The 18,553-nt window shown below is 25.5% G+C and overlaps 2 protein-coding genes across 6 annotated transcripts in view; both read right to left on the bottom strand.

Annotated features, from left to right (window-relative positions):
• Positions 1-2,796: 2,796 nt before the first annotated feature.
• On the bottom strand, positions 2,797-15,782 carry LOC126893746 (leucine-rich repeat neuronal protein 2-like). Its single transcript, XM_050664211.1, has 7 exons — positions 15,299-15,782; positions 15,032-15,226; positions 14,783-14,961; positions 12,928-13,138; positions 12,584-12,765; positions 9,881-10,141; positions 2,797-3,527 (listed from the first exon to the last, which is right to left on the bottom strand). Exons 1-7 carry the CDS (start codon positions 15,671-15,673, stop codon positions 3,479-3,481), a joined length of 1,452 nt encoding a protein of 483 aa, XP_050520168.1. The 5' UTR covers positions 15,674-15,782; the 3' UTR covers positions 2,797-3,478.
• A 1,495-nt stretch (positions 15,783-17,277) lies between these two features.
• LOC126893743 (GTP-binding protein 1) overlaps positions 17,278-18,553 on the bottom strand; it is a 22,437-nt gene continuing 21,161 nt past the window's right edge. For all 5 annotated transcript variants that reach the window (XM_050664207.1, XM_050664206.1, XM_050664205.1 and 2 more), the window contains one exon: positions 17,278-17,747. In XM_050664207.1, the coding sequence (XP_050520164.1) occupies positions 17,661-17,747 (87 nt within the window). In that variant the 3' untranslated portion in view covers positions 17,278-17,660. The remainder of the gene's footprint in view (positions 17,748-18,553) is intronic.

Raw genomic sequence — 18,553 nt, 5'->3', positions numbered from 1 at the left:
AAATTATGAAAATGACTAGACGATAATTTTGAAATAGTACTTCAGAAGTTATTAACATTTTTATATAAAGAGTGGATGACGAGGGTGGCAGAGTAATGCTTAATGATAAAAATAACATTAGCCATTTCTCTTATCCACTCTATATTTTAAAATAGTTATAACTTCAAAAATAATGGATCAAAAGTTATTTTCAATCAGTATTTTCTTAATTAAATCAGTTTTTGTTTTATAATTTTGCTAAATATGTATATTGTCATTAAAAAAAATTAAGTGGATATGCTTATATGGGACGATATAAAAAAATACTTAATAATTGATGAATCAAGAAAAATACCAAAATACAGGGTGGCCCACCACTCACTGACAACTTAAATAACTTTTGATCCAGTTAATATTTTTAGTTGATTTTTTTTTTAAATAATAGTTATACGTTAGGTCTATAGCTATATCTCAATAATTAATTTTTTTACATTTTATTAAAAATATTAATTATTTTTAAATTTTAAATAAAATGTAAAAAAAAAATCTAAGATAGCTATTTTGTAGAGTAGAATTTAAGAAAAATTTTAGTAAAAAAATATCTTATTAATATTCAGTAGTAAATATTCTGTAGCGTTTTGAAGTTTGTGAAATTTTGAATTTTCATGTACTATTTTACGGTTATAAACATTGAAATACGTATTGAGAAAAGGACAGAAGAAAACGCTATCTTTTCATGATTACTGTGTATACATATGATGATAGTGTGTATACATTACAAACTTGGCATAAATACCATGATAAGAAATTAGATAAGGCAATTATTACTTATCACTCTCATTCAAAAGTATATTGAAAAGATAGCGTTTTCTTCTGTCCTTTTCTCAATACGTATTTCAATGTTTAATACCGTAAAATAGTACATGAAAATTCAAAATTTCACAAACTTCAAAACGCTACAGAATATTTACTACTGAATATTAATAAGATATTTTTTTACTAAAATTTTTCTTAAATTCTACTCTACAAAATAGCTATCTTAGATTTTTTTTTTACTTTTTATTTAAAATTTTAAAATAATTAATATTTTTAATAAAATGTAAAAAAATTAATTATTGAAATATAGCTATAGACCTAACGTCTAACTATTATTTTAAAAAAAAATCAACTAAAAATATTAACTGGATCAAAAGTTATTTAAGTTGTCAGTGAGTGGTGGGCCATCCTGTATATTTTTTTAACATAATTAATATTTTTATGAAAATTGAGTGGTTAAAGTGACCTTATATAGAATATAGAAAAAATAATTAAAAAAAAATTTGAAATAAAAATTTATATCAACACGAATAACGATGATTTATACGCCAAATTTTTTTTTAATTACAAGAGACATTTACATATAGAAGAAAGGTATCGAGACAAGATTTTTTTTATCTTATAGTAAATAATATAAAATTGAATTTAACAAATTTTTAATTTCAATTTTTCCGGAACATTTTTAATAATTTAGTTAAAAGACAAAAAAGTGCAAAAAGCACGCGTTCTTAATCTGGTAATCGTACAATATACTTCTATAATAATAAAATAAATATTTTAAGCTGAAAAAAATTTCATGGGATACTAAAAAAACATCATAGAAAAGTTAATAACTTCTCAATTTCGCATCAAAGCTAAAGTAAAAACGTTGCTATAAAATTTGAAAAAAAATGTTCATTAAATTTTCTGAAATTTGAAATCAGTTAATATTAAAAACATTAAAATATTTTTATCAATAAAAATCATAAGTTAAAATCTACGATTGACTTTATTTACATTAAAATTATGTTTTCTTGATGGCTAATAAAAAATAAATTATCATACATTTTCCTAAGAAATCATTAGATCCCACTTATTGCAAAAAAGGCTTTTTATGTAATGAAATCTATTTAAATTTACACTGATAACCTTATACCATTGAATACTCCATACTTAAACATATATATACTGTATGTATAATATATAAAAGCTGAGACAGTATTATTTTTCTATGTTATGATTTTTTTTTTAATCCATCCCTTCGTTCACGCAACTTCTATTGGATTTATATTATTCAATTAAAAACCAATAGAACTAGTTTGTAGACAAAATCCTCAAAAATAAAAAAATGTTTCCTACATTTAATTGAATTCAATTAATTGAATGAATTTTAATATAGTAATATTAGAGGCAGTTACCTTTCTTGTGATACACTTGTATTTCAAGTCTGACCGATACACTAAATACAGGGTTTTTGTAATCACTTTTTAAATATATATTAAATTAAAATATATTAACTTTTTTTTAATCATCATTTTATTTAATCATTGAAGTTAAAAAATATAAATATAAAAAACAAAATATTTTCTACGTTATTTTTTTAAAAAAGTATTGACTCTATACAGAAAGTCTCAAAGTACTACTCGGAGAAATAAATAACTTTATTCCTCTATAAATTCGACGACACAATTTTATTTTTGCACATTTACATTCTGTGGCGTAACTGTCAGTGGAAGAAGCTAAGGAAATTTTTTATAAACTTTACACTTATTTTTACTATCACTATAGTCACACACTGTAAATAATAATAATTTACTAATATAATGCTATACCCTCTTAACTCTCTCTATATTAACACCACTTTTCACATTGAAACGTTTTATTTAATGTTTTAATCAGTATATTGTCATACAATCATCTTAAAGTTTTGAATTTAATAGTTGTTTGTTAATATTCAGTATATTGACCCAAAAATTCAATTTTTGTTTAACAAATTGAATAATAATTAAGTTATACATAGAATAAAATTACATTTTTTTTTTATTAAGAATACAATGAACATAACTAAGAATAATCGTATCTAAACTCAATAATTGTACATCTTGATTCCAGGCATTTTGCCGCCTAGAGCAGAATCAAATCAATTAACCAGGCCTTAGAGCAATATGTTTGTGCAACACTCATATCTTGATGCTACCTTTGAAGTATGAAAATTACTATTTATATTTGATTATGATTTAGTACGTAAATAAAATTGAACGTTACAATTATAATCACAAAAAGAAATAAAGGAGGAAGGTAAACCAGTTTTATAAACTCTTAATGTTTCATTCATGAATGCATCGGTCTACAAGCATTTCATAACAAAAGTGAAAGTTTTTAATCTTAGTACATTTTTTATACAAATTTCAAATATGCTATTTAGACTATTATGTGCTAAAAAGTTCGATGGTGTATTATTTTAATTTTATAAGTTAATTTTTTGTAAAAATTAAAGAACTTTTTTATTAATATATTAGTGATTATTAAAAAATGTTATTAAAATTTATATGAAATTTTACTGAAAGAGACAATTTAAAACTAATTAATTAATAACAATTCTCAAAAGATTTTACATTAAGTTTTAAGTGTTCAATAAATACTTAAAATAATATATCATAGTGTAAAATTATTAGATTTAAAGTTTTCTTTCCATAAAAGTAATTTAGAATCCGTTGATATTAACTGATGTTGATCGATATACTGGAGTTTCTCTGTAAAATATAAAATATATACATTTTATTATATTAGAATAACTATACAGAATAAGAATAAGAAATTAATTTTAATAAGTTGATCATAAATTAAATATATCTTATTTTAAGCTCGATTGTGTAATTAAATATGTTATGTAATACAGAAGTTGCAAGATTTTATAATGCTATTGTTATTATTAATTGTACAAGCTACTGTGTTTAGAATAATGTGTAATATCTCAGGATGATTTTTGATTATATAATATAATATCTATAACGATAATTATATATCAGTGCACATTTGAACATTATTATTGTTCATTCGAATAAATGAACTCTTATACTTAGTAAACGTTATATCGTTTTTGATTAAGGCATTTAACATGAATTTTTAACAAATGACTAAACAGTGAAATCATAATGTTGGTCAATTCCCAAAGTTTTTATACTATAATAATATCACTACAGGCGTAACATAAAATTATAATATTTAATAATACTCTAATGACGTATATGGAAAGTACCTAATAGTAATGAGTACTTAAGTAAACACAGTACCCATGTCGTTGACACGTCAGCCTTGGAAAATTGATTGTTGTCATAAACAGAAGTAACAAATAGGTACTTTCTTTAGTTAACTCAAGAAAGTACCTAAATTTATTTAGTGTGATCATTGAAGAATATAATTTTTTTTTCTTCATCTACAATTTAATATAATATACAGTAAGTAAGGTAACGAGTTCTATTATTCTCATTTTTAGTAACAATTAACCTGTTTCCTTACTTATTGAATACTCTATATACTTGGTGATCTATTCAGATGTTCAGAAAGTAAGGAAACAGGCTAAATGTTACTACAATGATATGAATACCTTTATATCGTAACTCATTCAATAACTTACAACATATAAATAATAAATCTTTTATTATTATTAATTTTAGTTAGATTACATGTGTATTATTTTACAGGTAAAATCAAATATTTTTCCCATTATTTTTTTTTCTACTTTAATGGTATTAAAACTTCAAGACAATAAAAAAAGGCAAAATCCTCCTCTTAAATAGAACTATATTTATTTTCGTAAATTTTGGAAGGTTTAGAGGGGCTTAGCTCAAAATTTCAAAAATAGAAATTTATTTTAAAATGAGGTAAGTAAATAAATAAGCCTCTACAAAAATTTTGTCCATTTCAATATTAGTAATTTTTTACAGTACAGAAAAAATAAAACTGTTTTCTTAATTTTGTTGAAAGTGGTACAAGTTTAAAACAAATTAAAATATCAATTATTTTGACTCAAAATTTGTGTTAGTTTTGAAGATCAAGGGAGAAGATTAAAATTCTTGAAAAAAAAACATTTTATTAATTATCTAGATAAAAACATATAATGATTTTATATTTTTATTTTGATATTTTTATTTTGATATTTATAATATTTTTTTTATTTTTTTTCTCTTTATGTTTTTTTGCAGTTATACTATAAGTGAGAGTGCTCTCGATTATTTATTATCAATTGCCATAGAGACTTTTGTATGACACTATCGTTATATTGTAGTAAACATTAGTTTTATAATTTAATAAAATATGTTAATAAATAAAACAAAAATGTTTAATTCGTTTATTTATTTGTATAATATATAATAATTGTTTAATATGAAAATATTTAAGTGTTTTTTATTATTTTAATTAAAATATTAAAGAAGAAAGTTTCTACTTTAGTAACTGCCTTGAGGCCTTATTGTCTTGTCGGCTCTGTGTTTAACGGGAAACTATACTAATTTTTTTTGAACAGATTTGATTACAAAAATGTATTTTATATATTTCTAATAACAAATGACAAATTCTTGAATAAAGCTATTTATGTATATCTACGTAAAGTAGTTTATTACGCCATGTAATATTTTTTTTATTTAGTACATTTAAATAAAATTATTTACATATATTTTTACATTTGCTGTCCTACACTCAACATATGTGTACATTCTAAATTAATTAAACTGATTTTTCAGCATCAAACTCGTGAATTTAAGTTTTGTATGTTAATATTCCAAACAAATTTCTGTACCTAATACTGTTCTTTGCTTTTTTTGGATAAAGGTTAATTCTCTTGAGGAAAACTAGACTACCTAAGTAATATTATTTACTTTTATTTTTACCGAAAACAGTCAAAATCACAAGCCAAATGCAAGTGTATCCTTTTCTAGCAGTCTCGTATACTCAAGGTTGCCACAGTGAGCCTACCACTACTACCTCAATTCAACACCGAGCCAAATCCCACCCCTCTATCATCTATTATCATGCCTATCGTACTATCGTCAAATTCCGCTATCCTGCTATCAATTGACACGTCCACTCATTCCTCGAGCGATCAGTCTAATTATAAAAACGTTGTTTCACCATTAATATTAAAAAAAAAATCAAGATCAATCAAACTCATCACTAACTGTTAACTGTGCACCAACTTCATTCCACCGAAACTAAAATGTCTTTAGTAACTTGATGACAAAAAACACCAATTTGAATATTAAATTGAAAACGCCAGATGATATCAACTGTACTATCAACTTATTATCTAATAATATACATGATGTTGCCGCTAAATTACTTTTAAAACACAATCCAAAAAATGATAAACACCAATTAACTACTGAACTAAATAAGTTAATTGCTAAAAATACCGTGCAAGAAATACATAGCACATCTCTCATTATCCCCAAGATAAACAGAGATAAAATTATCTCTCCAATAAATTAAAAAATCTACTTAAAAATCATAAGTTTGAGCTATATAATAAATATCTACAGTCACTTTTTACTTCAAATGGCTACTGTCGAGACAAACAAAAAGTTTTCTGAGACATACAACCGTAATTCCTCCTCTACGACGCTCAGATAACAGTTTTACTAGTATAGAAATAGATAGGGCTGAAATACTCGCATGGCATACCCACTAATAGCTATCATCCAAATAAGACTCATTCATTTTAGCAAAATACATTTCTCCGGGAAAAACTGATTTTACAATTAAAAGACTAAAAATAATAAATTACTAAGTCATAACAACATAATCAATAAGTAAATTAATAATTTTGAAAGTAAACAATTATACTACTAACCTACATTTTTAATACAGTACTACGGTTTTCATACTTCCCAGATATATGGAAACATTCAACGATTATCACTATCTTAAAACCAACTAATTTTCCAGATAATTCAACGTCATACTGACCAATAAGTTTTCTACCTTTGTTGGGAAAAGTTTTAGAAAAAATAATATTTAAAAGAATATCAATCATAGTTCAACAGTAAAATACTATACTGAATTTTCAATTTGGTTTTTAACCTAAATATGCTACATACCATCAACTTCTCCGGACAGTCAACTACGGCACTTGAAACTGAAAATTCTGGCCTATTAATAGACATAGCAATAGCCTTCGATACAGTATAGCACGTTTGGTTAACTACACTAACTTCAAAAAATATTTTCAACATCTTATTACTTGCTACTTTAGTCCTATCTAGAAAACAAATCATTCGAGATTTAATGGGAGCCGCTTACTTAAAAAATAAAATATCTGTATTAGCGTCCTTCAGTGTAGCAACATTGCTTCTTTCTTATATATTATCTATACAGCAGACATCCCTAAATCAAACAACCTTAATTGACATCAGGTAACACATCAATATTAGCTGCTAGTTTAAACCCACTAATAATTGCCTCAAACTTGGTTCAGTCACATTTACTATCTGAGTATGCAACAACTAGAAAATAAAATCAATCTGACTAAACCTGTAGATACGACCTTTACTCTACATATAATAAAAATTGATCACTTGTGGCTAATATTATTTAAAATTAAAACTATACTAGCACAGTAGGGACGTGGCATAGTTAGGACAAGTATAGATGATATCTGACAATAATAAAAATCACTATCATAAGAAATAAATGCTTCGATGCATATCTGTTTAAGAAGACAACCATTACTTTAAATAATTTTAATCAATTGATAATTCTATTAACACGGCCGCCGGGGATATAGAAAGTTACCGGAAATCATGTGAAAAAAAGAGGCACGGTACGGGATTAGAACCCGTGACCCAAGGCGTCGTATAGACAAACCTTACCACTAGGCCACCGTGCACTTATGATTCAGATCCCGATACACTTTCATTTAGGTTGATAACGTGATGTGCGGCTGAGAGAAACACGGTATCGTGTCACTATTAAAAGCTATAAGCATTGACAATTGTCAAGACAATAACCCTATATATAGGAACATAAGTGATTCTATTATCATGAATCATTTAATTAATAAAAAACCCAGCACAGTGGTGACGTACCATAGTTGGGTCCACTATAGATTTAATCTGACAGCGATTAAAATCACTATCTTAAGAAACGCTTTAATGCAAATCTTTAAATAGTGTTTAATTTTAAAAAATTGGTGGATTATTCAAAAAGCTACATGATCTGTTATTTCCTTATTTATATCCTAATTAAGATAAAGTATGTCAAATGAAAAAGGGATATAAATATTATTTCTCATAAAAAAATTGTGTTGATCCATACACATTTCAATAAGTTATAGCATTATAAAATTAAAAATGTAAAAAATAAAATCGAGAATTTTCAAACAAAAATTGCATTTGGTGCCATTTTCACCATGAAAATAAAATAAAGTCCAAAATTTTTTTTTTTCGTAACAAAGTACATTACATTATCTTTAATTTAAGATATATATAAAAGTGTCAGACTTTCCGGAACACTTTCAAAAGTTAAGTGTAAAAGTAAATTTTTTGTCAAAAAGTTGTCATTTTAAATCCCCCTCTGTGCGCAAATAAAGGGTCAGATTTATAAAAAAAAAATGCCAAATGATAGGTAAAGATATCAAGCATCTATAAAAAAATTTACTGATCCATACATTTTCCAAAAAGTTATAGCATTATTAAGTTAAAAATATAAAAAAGAATTATTTTACAAAAATCGTAATTTTTTTATTAACTTTGATGTCTATTTTCACCACATAGATAAGTCCAGAGGTCAACATTTTTTTTTCATAATAAAGTATATTATATTACCTTTAATTTAAGATATATATAAAAGTGTCAGACCTTCCGGAACACTTTCAAAAGTTAAGTTAAGTTGAAAAAGTTGTCATTTTAAATCCTCCCCTGTGGGCAGGCAAAGGGTTAAATTTATGAAAAAAATATACCAAATGAATGATAAAGACATCAAGCATCTATAAAAAAAATTATATTGATATGTTCATTTTTAAAAAAGTTATGGCAGTTTTTAGAAAAAAAAATTGAAAAAATTTCGAAAATAGGCGATTTTTAAATTTGTAATTTTGTTTGAGGTTTCGCCCATTTAATGGGAACGAGGGAATTTTTTTCAATTTTGAAGGGTAATGTCTTCGACTAGATACGATTTGTGATCTTTTGACGTATCGTTGAAAAAATTCCGTTCGGTGAGAGCTGAGAAAAAGTGGTAGCAGACACAAAAAAAAAAAACACATCATAGTAAAACCAATACTTTCTCAGCTTCGCATCGTAGCTAAAATGTCAATATGTATAGAATTTAAAAATTGTAATTTTTTGGGGGATTTTTTCCAATTACAGGGAACGAGGGTAATTTTTTCAATTTTTAAGGTCAATTACTTCAACTAGATACGATTTGTGATATTTTGACGCATAGTTGAAAGAAATCAATTTGATGAGAGCTGAGAAAAAGTGGCTATCAAACAGCTGTCTCCACATTTTGAGACTCTTACTACACTCAAATATACAACTATCAAACAAATTAATCTTGTCACACATCATTTTGTATGGGGCTCTGCAAAAGTTTCAAATAATAAGACTATCCAAGTATTTCAAAAGATTGTATTATGTATCATCATTAAAGTTCCTTGGTGTGTTTCAAACAACCAACTCCATAACGATCTAAGAGTCAATACAGTTAAAGAAACAGCTATTCACTACTATTCAAGATTTCACTTAAAACTTGAAAATCACTTCAAGGAATAAATCTTGCAAATAGGGAGCTAAACTCTCCCGAGAAATTCAAAACGACATCTTTCACGCTGATAGTTCAGAAATATACTGCCACCTACTTCACAAATCTTTCTGTATTTATCTTTTACTTCATTATTTTCATTACAAAAATTATTACTGTTTTATAATTATTATTTGACATTGTTAATTTTCCTTCTATTTTTACGGGAGCTCTAATTTGAGCCTAGCACTCAAATTTAATCACTGATATGTTATCAACTTTGTAAGCTATCAAATTTACTTATTCTGTAAATAACACAGAAGTAGATATAGATCTTAGTCATAGTTATAATAAAAAATATATATATTTTTACCTTAAATGGAAATCTCGATGTAAAGAACTTTTAAAATTTGACATTCTTTGATAATGTGTTAAAGACTTTTCATTTTTTGCGCAATATATCATTATTGACATTGTAAAAGGTACGGATAACATAACACCAATCAATATACCAACGAGCAACACTCCATCCTTTTCTGGTCGATTATTATAAGAGTCCAAACATCGCATATGATAACGCCTATGGTCAAGTTCAATTATTGATATCCCTCTCATTTCAATTGGCTCTTGACAACTATTAACATAAATTTAAAATCTGATTTATTAGTAATGTGACAAACGTAACAAATATAATATGTGAACCGAATTCATCTATAATTCAGTTCAAAAACCTTTACCATTATAAAGATAAGGTCTTCAAAACTTAACAGCTCATTTATTCTATAATGTAAATGGGTGTTATACAAGGTGATTTTTTCATCATAACCCATTCAATTACTTACAGAATAAATATATTTAAACATTATTTTTTTTTCATTATCTTTAGTTACACATTATTCTTGAATTATTAACTATAATATGACATCAATATTCGCAGGTACACAGCATTGTTATTATCAATGGTAGTAAGGCACATTGTTGTGAGTTCATAAATACACTAACTGACTTACTGAACACCCTGTATAAAAAGTATATCTATTGATAGTCATAATTGATAATAAACAATCCGTGACTGTGACAGCGATATCTTAAAAACCATTTAGCTTCCTGTATTTGTAATCCCTAATGTATTATACATGGATATTAACTCAAAAATTTGAAACTTTAAATGTTTATATCTAATAAACGAATAAAGTTATATTAAAAATTCAAATGCCATTTACTAGTAAATTAAAAACTCAAACATTTTATTAAATTAAAAATATGTGTTTCCATTTTAAAAAACAAAGTTGACCCCTAACAAGGCATAAGAGATAAACTTAAAAAGTATTACATAGTTAATAATTCAAGAATAATGTGTAACTAAAGATTACCAAAAAAAAAAAAAAATGTTTAAATATATTTATTCTGTAAGTAATTGAGTGGGTTATGATAAAAAAATCACCCTGTATGATTATGTATAACTGTTTACCAAAGTAAAAATTGTTACAAATTTTTATTGCATGTTTAATTGTGCTTACTATATCCAGTGGCGTAATTAGAGTTACGTCTTGAGGGGGTTATTCATAAAAATATTTTTCACTCCCTCCCCCTCTATACAAAAAAAATTGTATCATTGCCATTTAATTATTTTTGACATTGGATGGATATGACTCCAATTTCCCCTTTATGATTACGCCAGTGTATATATCAGAGGGATACTTTAAATATGTGATAATTATTTTAATATAATAAATTATACTGCAGAGCTTAAAAATAAAAACTATTTTTCTTTCATACAAGAACAAAAATACAACATTTTAAATTCGGTTTAAAACGATTTAAACAAAATATGACAAAAACATTTATGGACATTTAAAATTATTTTAATTATTTCATACTTAACATAACTATAAATTGTTCATTTCAATACACTGGTCAACACAAATTTTAGATCCGAGTTTTAAATACTGAATTTTAGCTTCGATGCGAAGCTGAGAAGGTATTAATTTTACTATGATGCGTTTTTTTTTTTATGTCTGTTGCCACTTTTTCTCAGCTCTCACTGGACCGATTTCTTTCAACGATACGTCAAAAGATCACAAATCGTATCTAGTTGAAGACATTACCCTTAAAAATTGAAAAATTTTCCCTCGTTCCCCGCAAATGGGGGAGATATCCAAAAAAATTACAAATTTAAAAATCGGTAAATTTTGTCATTTTTTTCTTAATACTTCCATAACTTTTATTAACTTGTACATCACTAATGACGGGAAAAAAATTTTACTTGAAAAAGTTTGGTTTGTTGGATATAATAATAAAATTATAGATTTTTGCAAGATTTTATTTGAGAAACATTAAAAAATATTTTTTATAGTTCTAAATAATGATCACATATATATATATATTCTGTAAAAAATACAAAAAACCTACATTATTATTTTGTCGAATTCGTCGCACTAGTTTCAAATAAATAATAAAAAATTTCCTTCATTATATTAAATTTAATAACAAATGTTTAAATTCACTAAACCACGATCAACCATTTAATAATTTATATATTATCACATATATAATATATTGTATGCTATAATATAGCATAAAATAATAATGCATAAAAATAATTATAAATAAATTTATTAAATTATTTAAAAAATACAAAATCAATCTTTTACAAAAAATAATTGTAATTTTAATGTTTTATGGACCTCTGGGAACAGAAAATTATTTTTTAAAAATTAACTCAAAAAAAACTACTATTTTTTGACCTGTGTATTTAAACTAAAAAAAAATCTTTTAATAGTTCTATAAATTTTTATTTGTCAAATTATAATGCCTTAAAATAGTGTGGCTATTTAACCTCATGCTAAAATATCAATAAAATCCATTGAATATTTTTAGAGTAAAAGTCTCATTATTTAGTTCGATGTTTAACTAAAAATTTTTATTTTTATTAATAACGTATTAGTAATGTATTTAATTAAAAAATCAATTTAATAAATCTAATTTTGGTATATTTGGTTTTTTTATACCCCAAAAATTAAGTTAGTCATATTTTTAATACATATTCAATAAATGTTTAATTATATCATTTTACGTGAAATCTTTGAGTAATTCAGGATGTTTTGATTCAATCATAGGAGCTAACGTTGAAACAAGCCATTGATTTTCACAATCACATATCCATTTGTTGCCTTGTAAGTTAAGCTCAATCAAGGTGTCCCATCTACTTAACAAATTACTGTCTAAATATCCTAGAGCATTGTTATTCAAATTTAACTGGAATTAAACATCATAAATCTGTTAAATCATTTAAAAATTTATCCAATAATTATATTTAATATGTAGTTATATTTAACTTATTATATCCATATAAAGATAATCAATAATTAGTCTACATTAATAAGATTTTACAGACTTTAAACAATTAAAAATAATTACTTTAACGATTTGCGGCCATTTCACTCCTTCTGAATCATCATTTGGTTCGTATTGAAATGCATTAGGAGCTATAGAAAATAATTTAATATTATATGAACAGTGAAACTCTTCTAAATTTGAAAGCAAACTAAAAGCTCGTTCTTCGATTGTCAACAGTTCTGGCATGTGTGATAAATGAAGTATCTTCAACCAAGGTATTTTTGGAAAGTTTCTTTGCAATAATAAACAAATTATATTAATTAGCGAGAATAAAGGACTTAATCCTTTAAAAAATCAAATTAACTTTTATATTATATCATGAGATAATAAAGTGGTATATTTATATTAAATTAGTCTGTTAAAATTTCAACATAAACTAATGAAATGTAAATTAATAGAAAAAATATATGTTTTCTAAACCTAATACTTGGAAACACTTCCTGTATATAACTAACGAGTACAAAAATGAAGAGTATCTCAGGATGGATCCAGAATTATTTCATGGGGTGAGCACAAAATTTCATGGAGTACACTCATTCCCTGGACCCGCCACCGGAAATTCTAAGCGATTACGGCTCTATATTTCTTATCCTATACCTTAATTCTACATAGGAGCAACTATAGAATATTATGAGTCTTTTAGCACCACCTAATAGATATACAAACCTATTAATGTTATACATTTTTATTTTATTGTTATACAAATTATAACTTTAAGATATGAAAAAATAAAAATTTCTTCAACATCCAGTGATACTAATAAACTACAATAAACGAAATTCATAGAATATATTAGTTATCATTGTCATAAATTTATCTATTCTTGTTTAACATCCTCTCTGAAAAGCTATTGCTTGTATCAGAGAGAACGCGAAAATCTGTATAGAAAATCCGTAATGCAGAATCGAACCACCTACAGTTGTGTCTCGGTACCTACATACCGAAACACAATGCTTTCCGAATTGAACTCTGTTGGCTATATCCAATAATCAAATACATTAATTGATTTTTGATTTGTAAATATTGAATCAGTATTATATAAGTAACATGCAAAAAACATACTTTGAAATACCGTTAAATAGGCAAACTTGGTCGGTGGTTAAACTTTATCTTTATGTCGCATCAATCTACAACATATTGTTAAATAAATATTGTTAAAAAACACAGAATACATGCTCATAATAATTAAGTGATGATATCTATACAATATTTAACTGTCAAAAGTTTAACCACCGCCCTATGTTGGTCCTATTTAACTATTTAACGATAGTTTAATATAAATCAAAAATTAATATTGAACGTCGAGAATTCTAGTATATATGATGCTAGAAAAAGGAAATGTTGGTACTTCACCTAAACGAATTAATTAAGTGTACAATGTACATATATTTATCACCTCCATAAATTTTGATCTAGTTATGTCTACTTTAAGCTAATTTTTCACTAAAAGGTTTTTTGTATATTATTTAAAATACACTTAACTACTATTTTTGCTTATAACTTCAGTTTTTACAGTTTATGTTAGAAAAAAATTAATTTGAACTGCTCGAAATTATAAACAAATTATATAAAACTTTTATCAATATAAATATTGAAAAATATTTTCAATGAGTCATTCCACAGCCTCTATCGTTTTAAAATTTATTATTGCTAAAAAAGGCGATTAAACAATACGTGTCAATAGCATGTTTCAAATAAATACTTTTCCGTAACAATATAAAAATTAAGCAAGCAATTGATTAATTTTTTATTAACCTAAAATTATATTATAACTATTCTTTTATGTTTTTTTCTTATGAAAACTTCATTTATAAATCAGTTTTAAGTGTTATTATCATTTAATTATTTTTTCAAAAATATCTGACAATTTACTAACGAGATGTTTTTAATGGGGTTATAGCTTAAATCCAGTCTATTCAACTTGTGAGCTTCTGCTAATTCTGGCGGAACTTGTTTAAAATCATTTTTTGATAAATTCAATGACATTAGTAACCGTGGAATATCTAAAAAGTGTTCAGGGAGACTTTTCAACATTGTGCTTGATAAATCCAAATGCTAGAAATTAATTACAATAATTGAGTTATTATAATGCATAATGTTAATAAGTAAAAATTATCGTTCGTACTTTTAAAGATGGAAGCGATGATAATGCAGAACTAGTCAATCGATCAATAACTCTAAATGGATTTCCTGCGAGAGACAAAGATTGTAATCTACGAAGATGTTTGAATGTATTAGCTTGAAGAGAATTAAGACTGTTGTAATCTAACTTTAAATGCGTTAAAGAAGCGTGGAAATTAGCATCATCTTTATGATTGATCTGTACCCAATAATACAATATTATTTGTTAATTAGGTTAAATTTACTTTTATATAAATTTTGATCTACATACCTTAAAACTATTTGAATTAAGAATCTCTGATGTCAAAGAGTTATAACTTAAATCAAGATTAGTCAGAGATAGTAAATTTTCAAATGCATAGTCATCAATTTCAGAAATGTCATTATGCTGGAGTGATAAATAATTCACTTTTGACGATGGAAACGATTTTACGCGAACGATTTTATTAAAATCAAAATGCATTATTTCAATATTTAACAATGCATTTTCATAATTCGTTAGGTTCAAAATTCCAGTTGAAACTTTCTCCGTGCAATTTAACAAATTGTCTGTACACTGGCAAATATCACACAACGACACATCACTTTTCACAACATATGTTAAAAATCCAGTTATTAAAAATATCATCAGTTTGATTGCTAACATTTTAATTATTTAATAATTAATTGAACTAAAAAAAATATTCTTACATTTGAGAAAATAAGCGAGAGTTGGCGGATAACTAATTATTAATATACTTCTAATGTTTACTAATCCTTTAAGCTGTGTTTAGCGCACATACAAAGCAAAGAATTTCAAACTCAAGATAAATTATTATCTTATCTTTTAGTAAACATTCTTGAAAAATTCAGTTATACCTATGTAGTTATACTAAATTATTAAGTTTTACTAAACAAGACGATACCTCATATTCTTTCTATATTTACATACAATTATAGATTACTGTTATTAAAACAATAAACCTATAATATGAAAAGTTTAATATTTATTTAACCATTTGTATAATATAATGACTACTATTCTCTAAAATTTAGAAATATTTTTTAGGTATATGTTTTATGCATGAATCCTAAATTCGAAATTTTATATATATATATATATATTTAAAATATATATATATATAATCAAAATTCATACAATTTTAAATATAAATGTCCGATTTTGAAGTATCTCGCATAGGAATAGAATACCTATATTATTCAAAAGTAAATTAAATTTAAGATTTTTTTATTCCAACGCTTATCTTCTGTGAGTAATTGACCTTTTTTATAAATTTATACATTCTAATTTTANATATATATAATCAAAATTCATACAATTTTAAATATAAATGTCCGATTTTGAAGTATCTCGCATAGGAATAGAATACCTATATTATTCAAAAGTAAATTAAATTTAAGATTTTTTTATTCCAACGCTTATCTTCTGTGAGTAATTGACCTTTTTTATAAATTTATACATTCTAATTTTAAAATGGTTTCGTATTATATGTTTGGTATTCAGTCTAATTCTCATAACTTACTTAAATGGTCTCTTTTTTTCTAAACGCTTATGTGCCATGTTTTACATTTGTTCACATGTTTCTTGTCCACGGTATATGTTTATTTGTCATGCCTTAGGATTCTATAGTTGTATATCGATGAAACGGTCCAGTTTTACTTCAACGACCAGGTTATCGCGTATGCGAGAGCAGGGGGTTTGAAAACTAAAACCGAAACGGGAGGGGTTCCTCAGAGATCGGTTCTTGGGCCTCTGCTACGGAAGATCAGTTATAACGCTGTATTTCACACGTGCTTGTTTTTTGCAATGTGGATGACATGATGGTGGTAGCGGAAGGCGCCTCGATAGCCGGACTATTAGCGCAGACTGGATTTCGCATTGAAGTGGTTTGAGCCTTAGTGTTGAGACCATGGTAGACCGATGTCTATAAAGCAATGAAATACACTATAATTAGCATTAATTAGTTTGTAAAAATTATTTTTCACCTTATTTTTATTCATCATTTCTTTTTATGATCGATATAATAATTTTTTTGGTGCGGGCTAGACTGCTAAAATTATTATACTAAAATTTTATTTTAGCTTAAGTCCAAAATTTTATAATTGTATAAATTATAATTTGTAATTAATAAAAATTGTATAATTGATACCATACCTAACTAATTATTAAATATTGTTAAAAATATTATCACCATTGCTTAAATCAAATAGATTAAAACAATTTTTAATAAATAAAATTATCTTCGATAATTTGTGAAATAAAAAGTTGTTATAATTTTAAATAATAAATTTAAACATTATACTTTAACAAAATATCGCAAGAATCACTATACTCAAAAATGATATTAGTAGTACATAAAAACATATTAGTGAACAAAATTTAAGTCATGAAATAAAATTTATAATTTATAATACATATTTAAATATAATTTGTTTAGATATTTATAAAGATGAACAAACTCATAACTTGAAGTTAAAAATTCAAAAATTTAATATATTATATTAATATACACAAAAGAAAGTTCTACTTGTAAGTAGTTGAAAACTTAAACAATACACAAATTTTAAGTTAGCAGTAAACTATAAGAAACTTAAAATGTATATAAAACATTGCACTATGAATTCTTTACTGTTCAAGTGTTTTGCTCCGCTAATGGTTTTTGACCACCGCCTCTTCTTCTTGTTTTGTATGTTTGTTGACTATCATTTTCTCCAATAGACTAAAAAAATAAAATATTTATTAAATTTACATAAAATGTATCATTAACACTAAATGCTGTAAGACAAAAAAACTAAGAGTTGTTGCACTATACTTTTCTATCTTTTTACTAGTACCAGTTAAAAAAATAATAAAAATAATATCTTACAGAATGAAGTTAGATAATTGCAAACAAGTTTGATATATTAAACTAAATAAACAAATATAATTTGAGTTTTATTATATTATATATAGTGCCTCAAATATAACTGATAACGATTATAACTTTTGATAGAGTTGTCATATTGTTTTTGAAATTTTTAAAATAATTATTGCTCTCTTAGACGACCAGTGGCGTGCCCAGGGGTTTTTTTTCTAGCATCGAGTACCTAACAGCAAGAATTGAATAAAGTTGTAATTATTGCATTCTATATTCGTATAGCAACACTACATCATATCATACAAAACACAAAATATTAATAAATATTTTAATGAGACTTCACCTCTAAAGCCCCCTTATTAATCTTTTTCTAATTCTTTCACCCCCCTTAAATGTATTTAGTTGTATTAATACCTATTAGTTATGACATCCCTCCCCATTTAAAATTCCTGGGCACGCCATTGTAGACGACTACATATATTTTTAAATATTTAAAACCAAAGCTTGTAAGTTCATGCATTTTCATGTTTTTGTTTTGCTTTCAGAAAACATTCTCAGTGATCTACAAATCAATTTTAGAACAACAGTAATAAAAAACGGTAGCACAGTGGGGTCGAGGCACAGTGTGGACGAGGCATAGATGGGACAAGTATAGATGATATCTGACA

This window comes from Daktulosphaira vitifoliae, unplaced genomic scaffold, assembly GCF_025091365.1.
Source record: "Daktulosphaira vitifoliae isolate Bord-2020 unplaced genomic scaffold, ASM2509136v1 Scaffold_1, whole genome shotgun sequence".
Classification (NCBI taxonomy): Eukaryota; Metazoa; Arthropoda; class Insecta; order Hemiptera; family Phylloxeridae; genus Daktulosphaira; species Daktulosphaira vitifoliae.
This window is presented reverse-complemented; position numbering and strand designations above follow the sequence as displayed.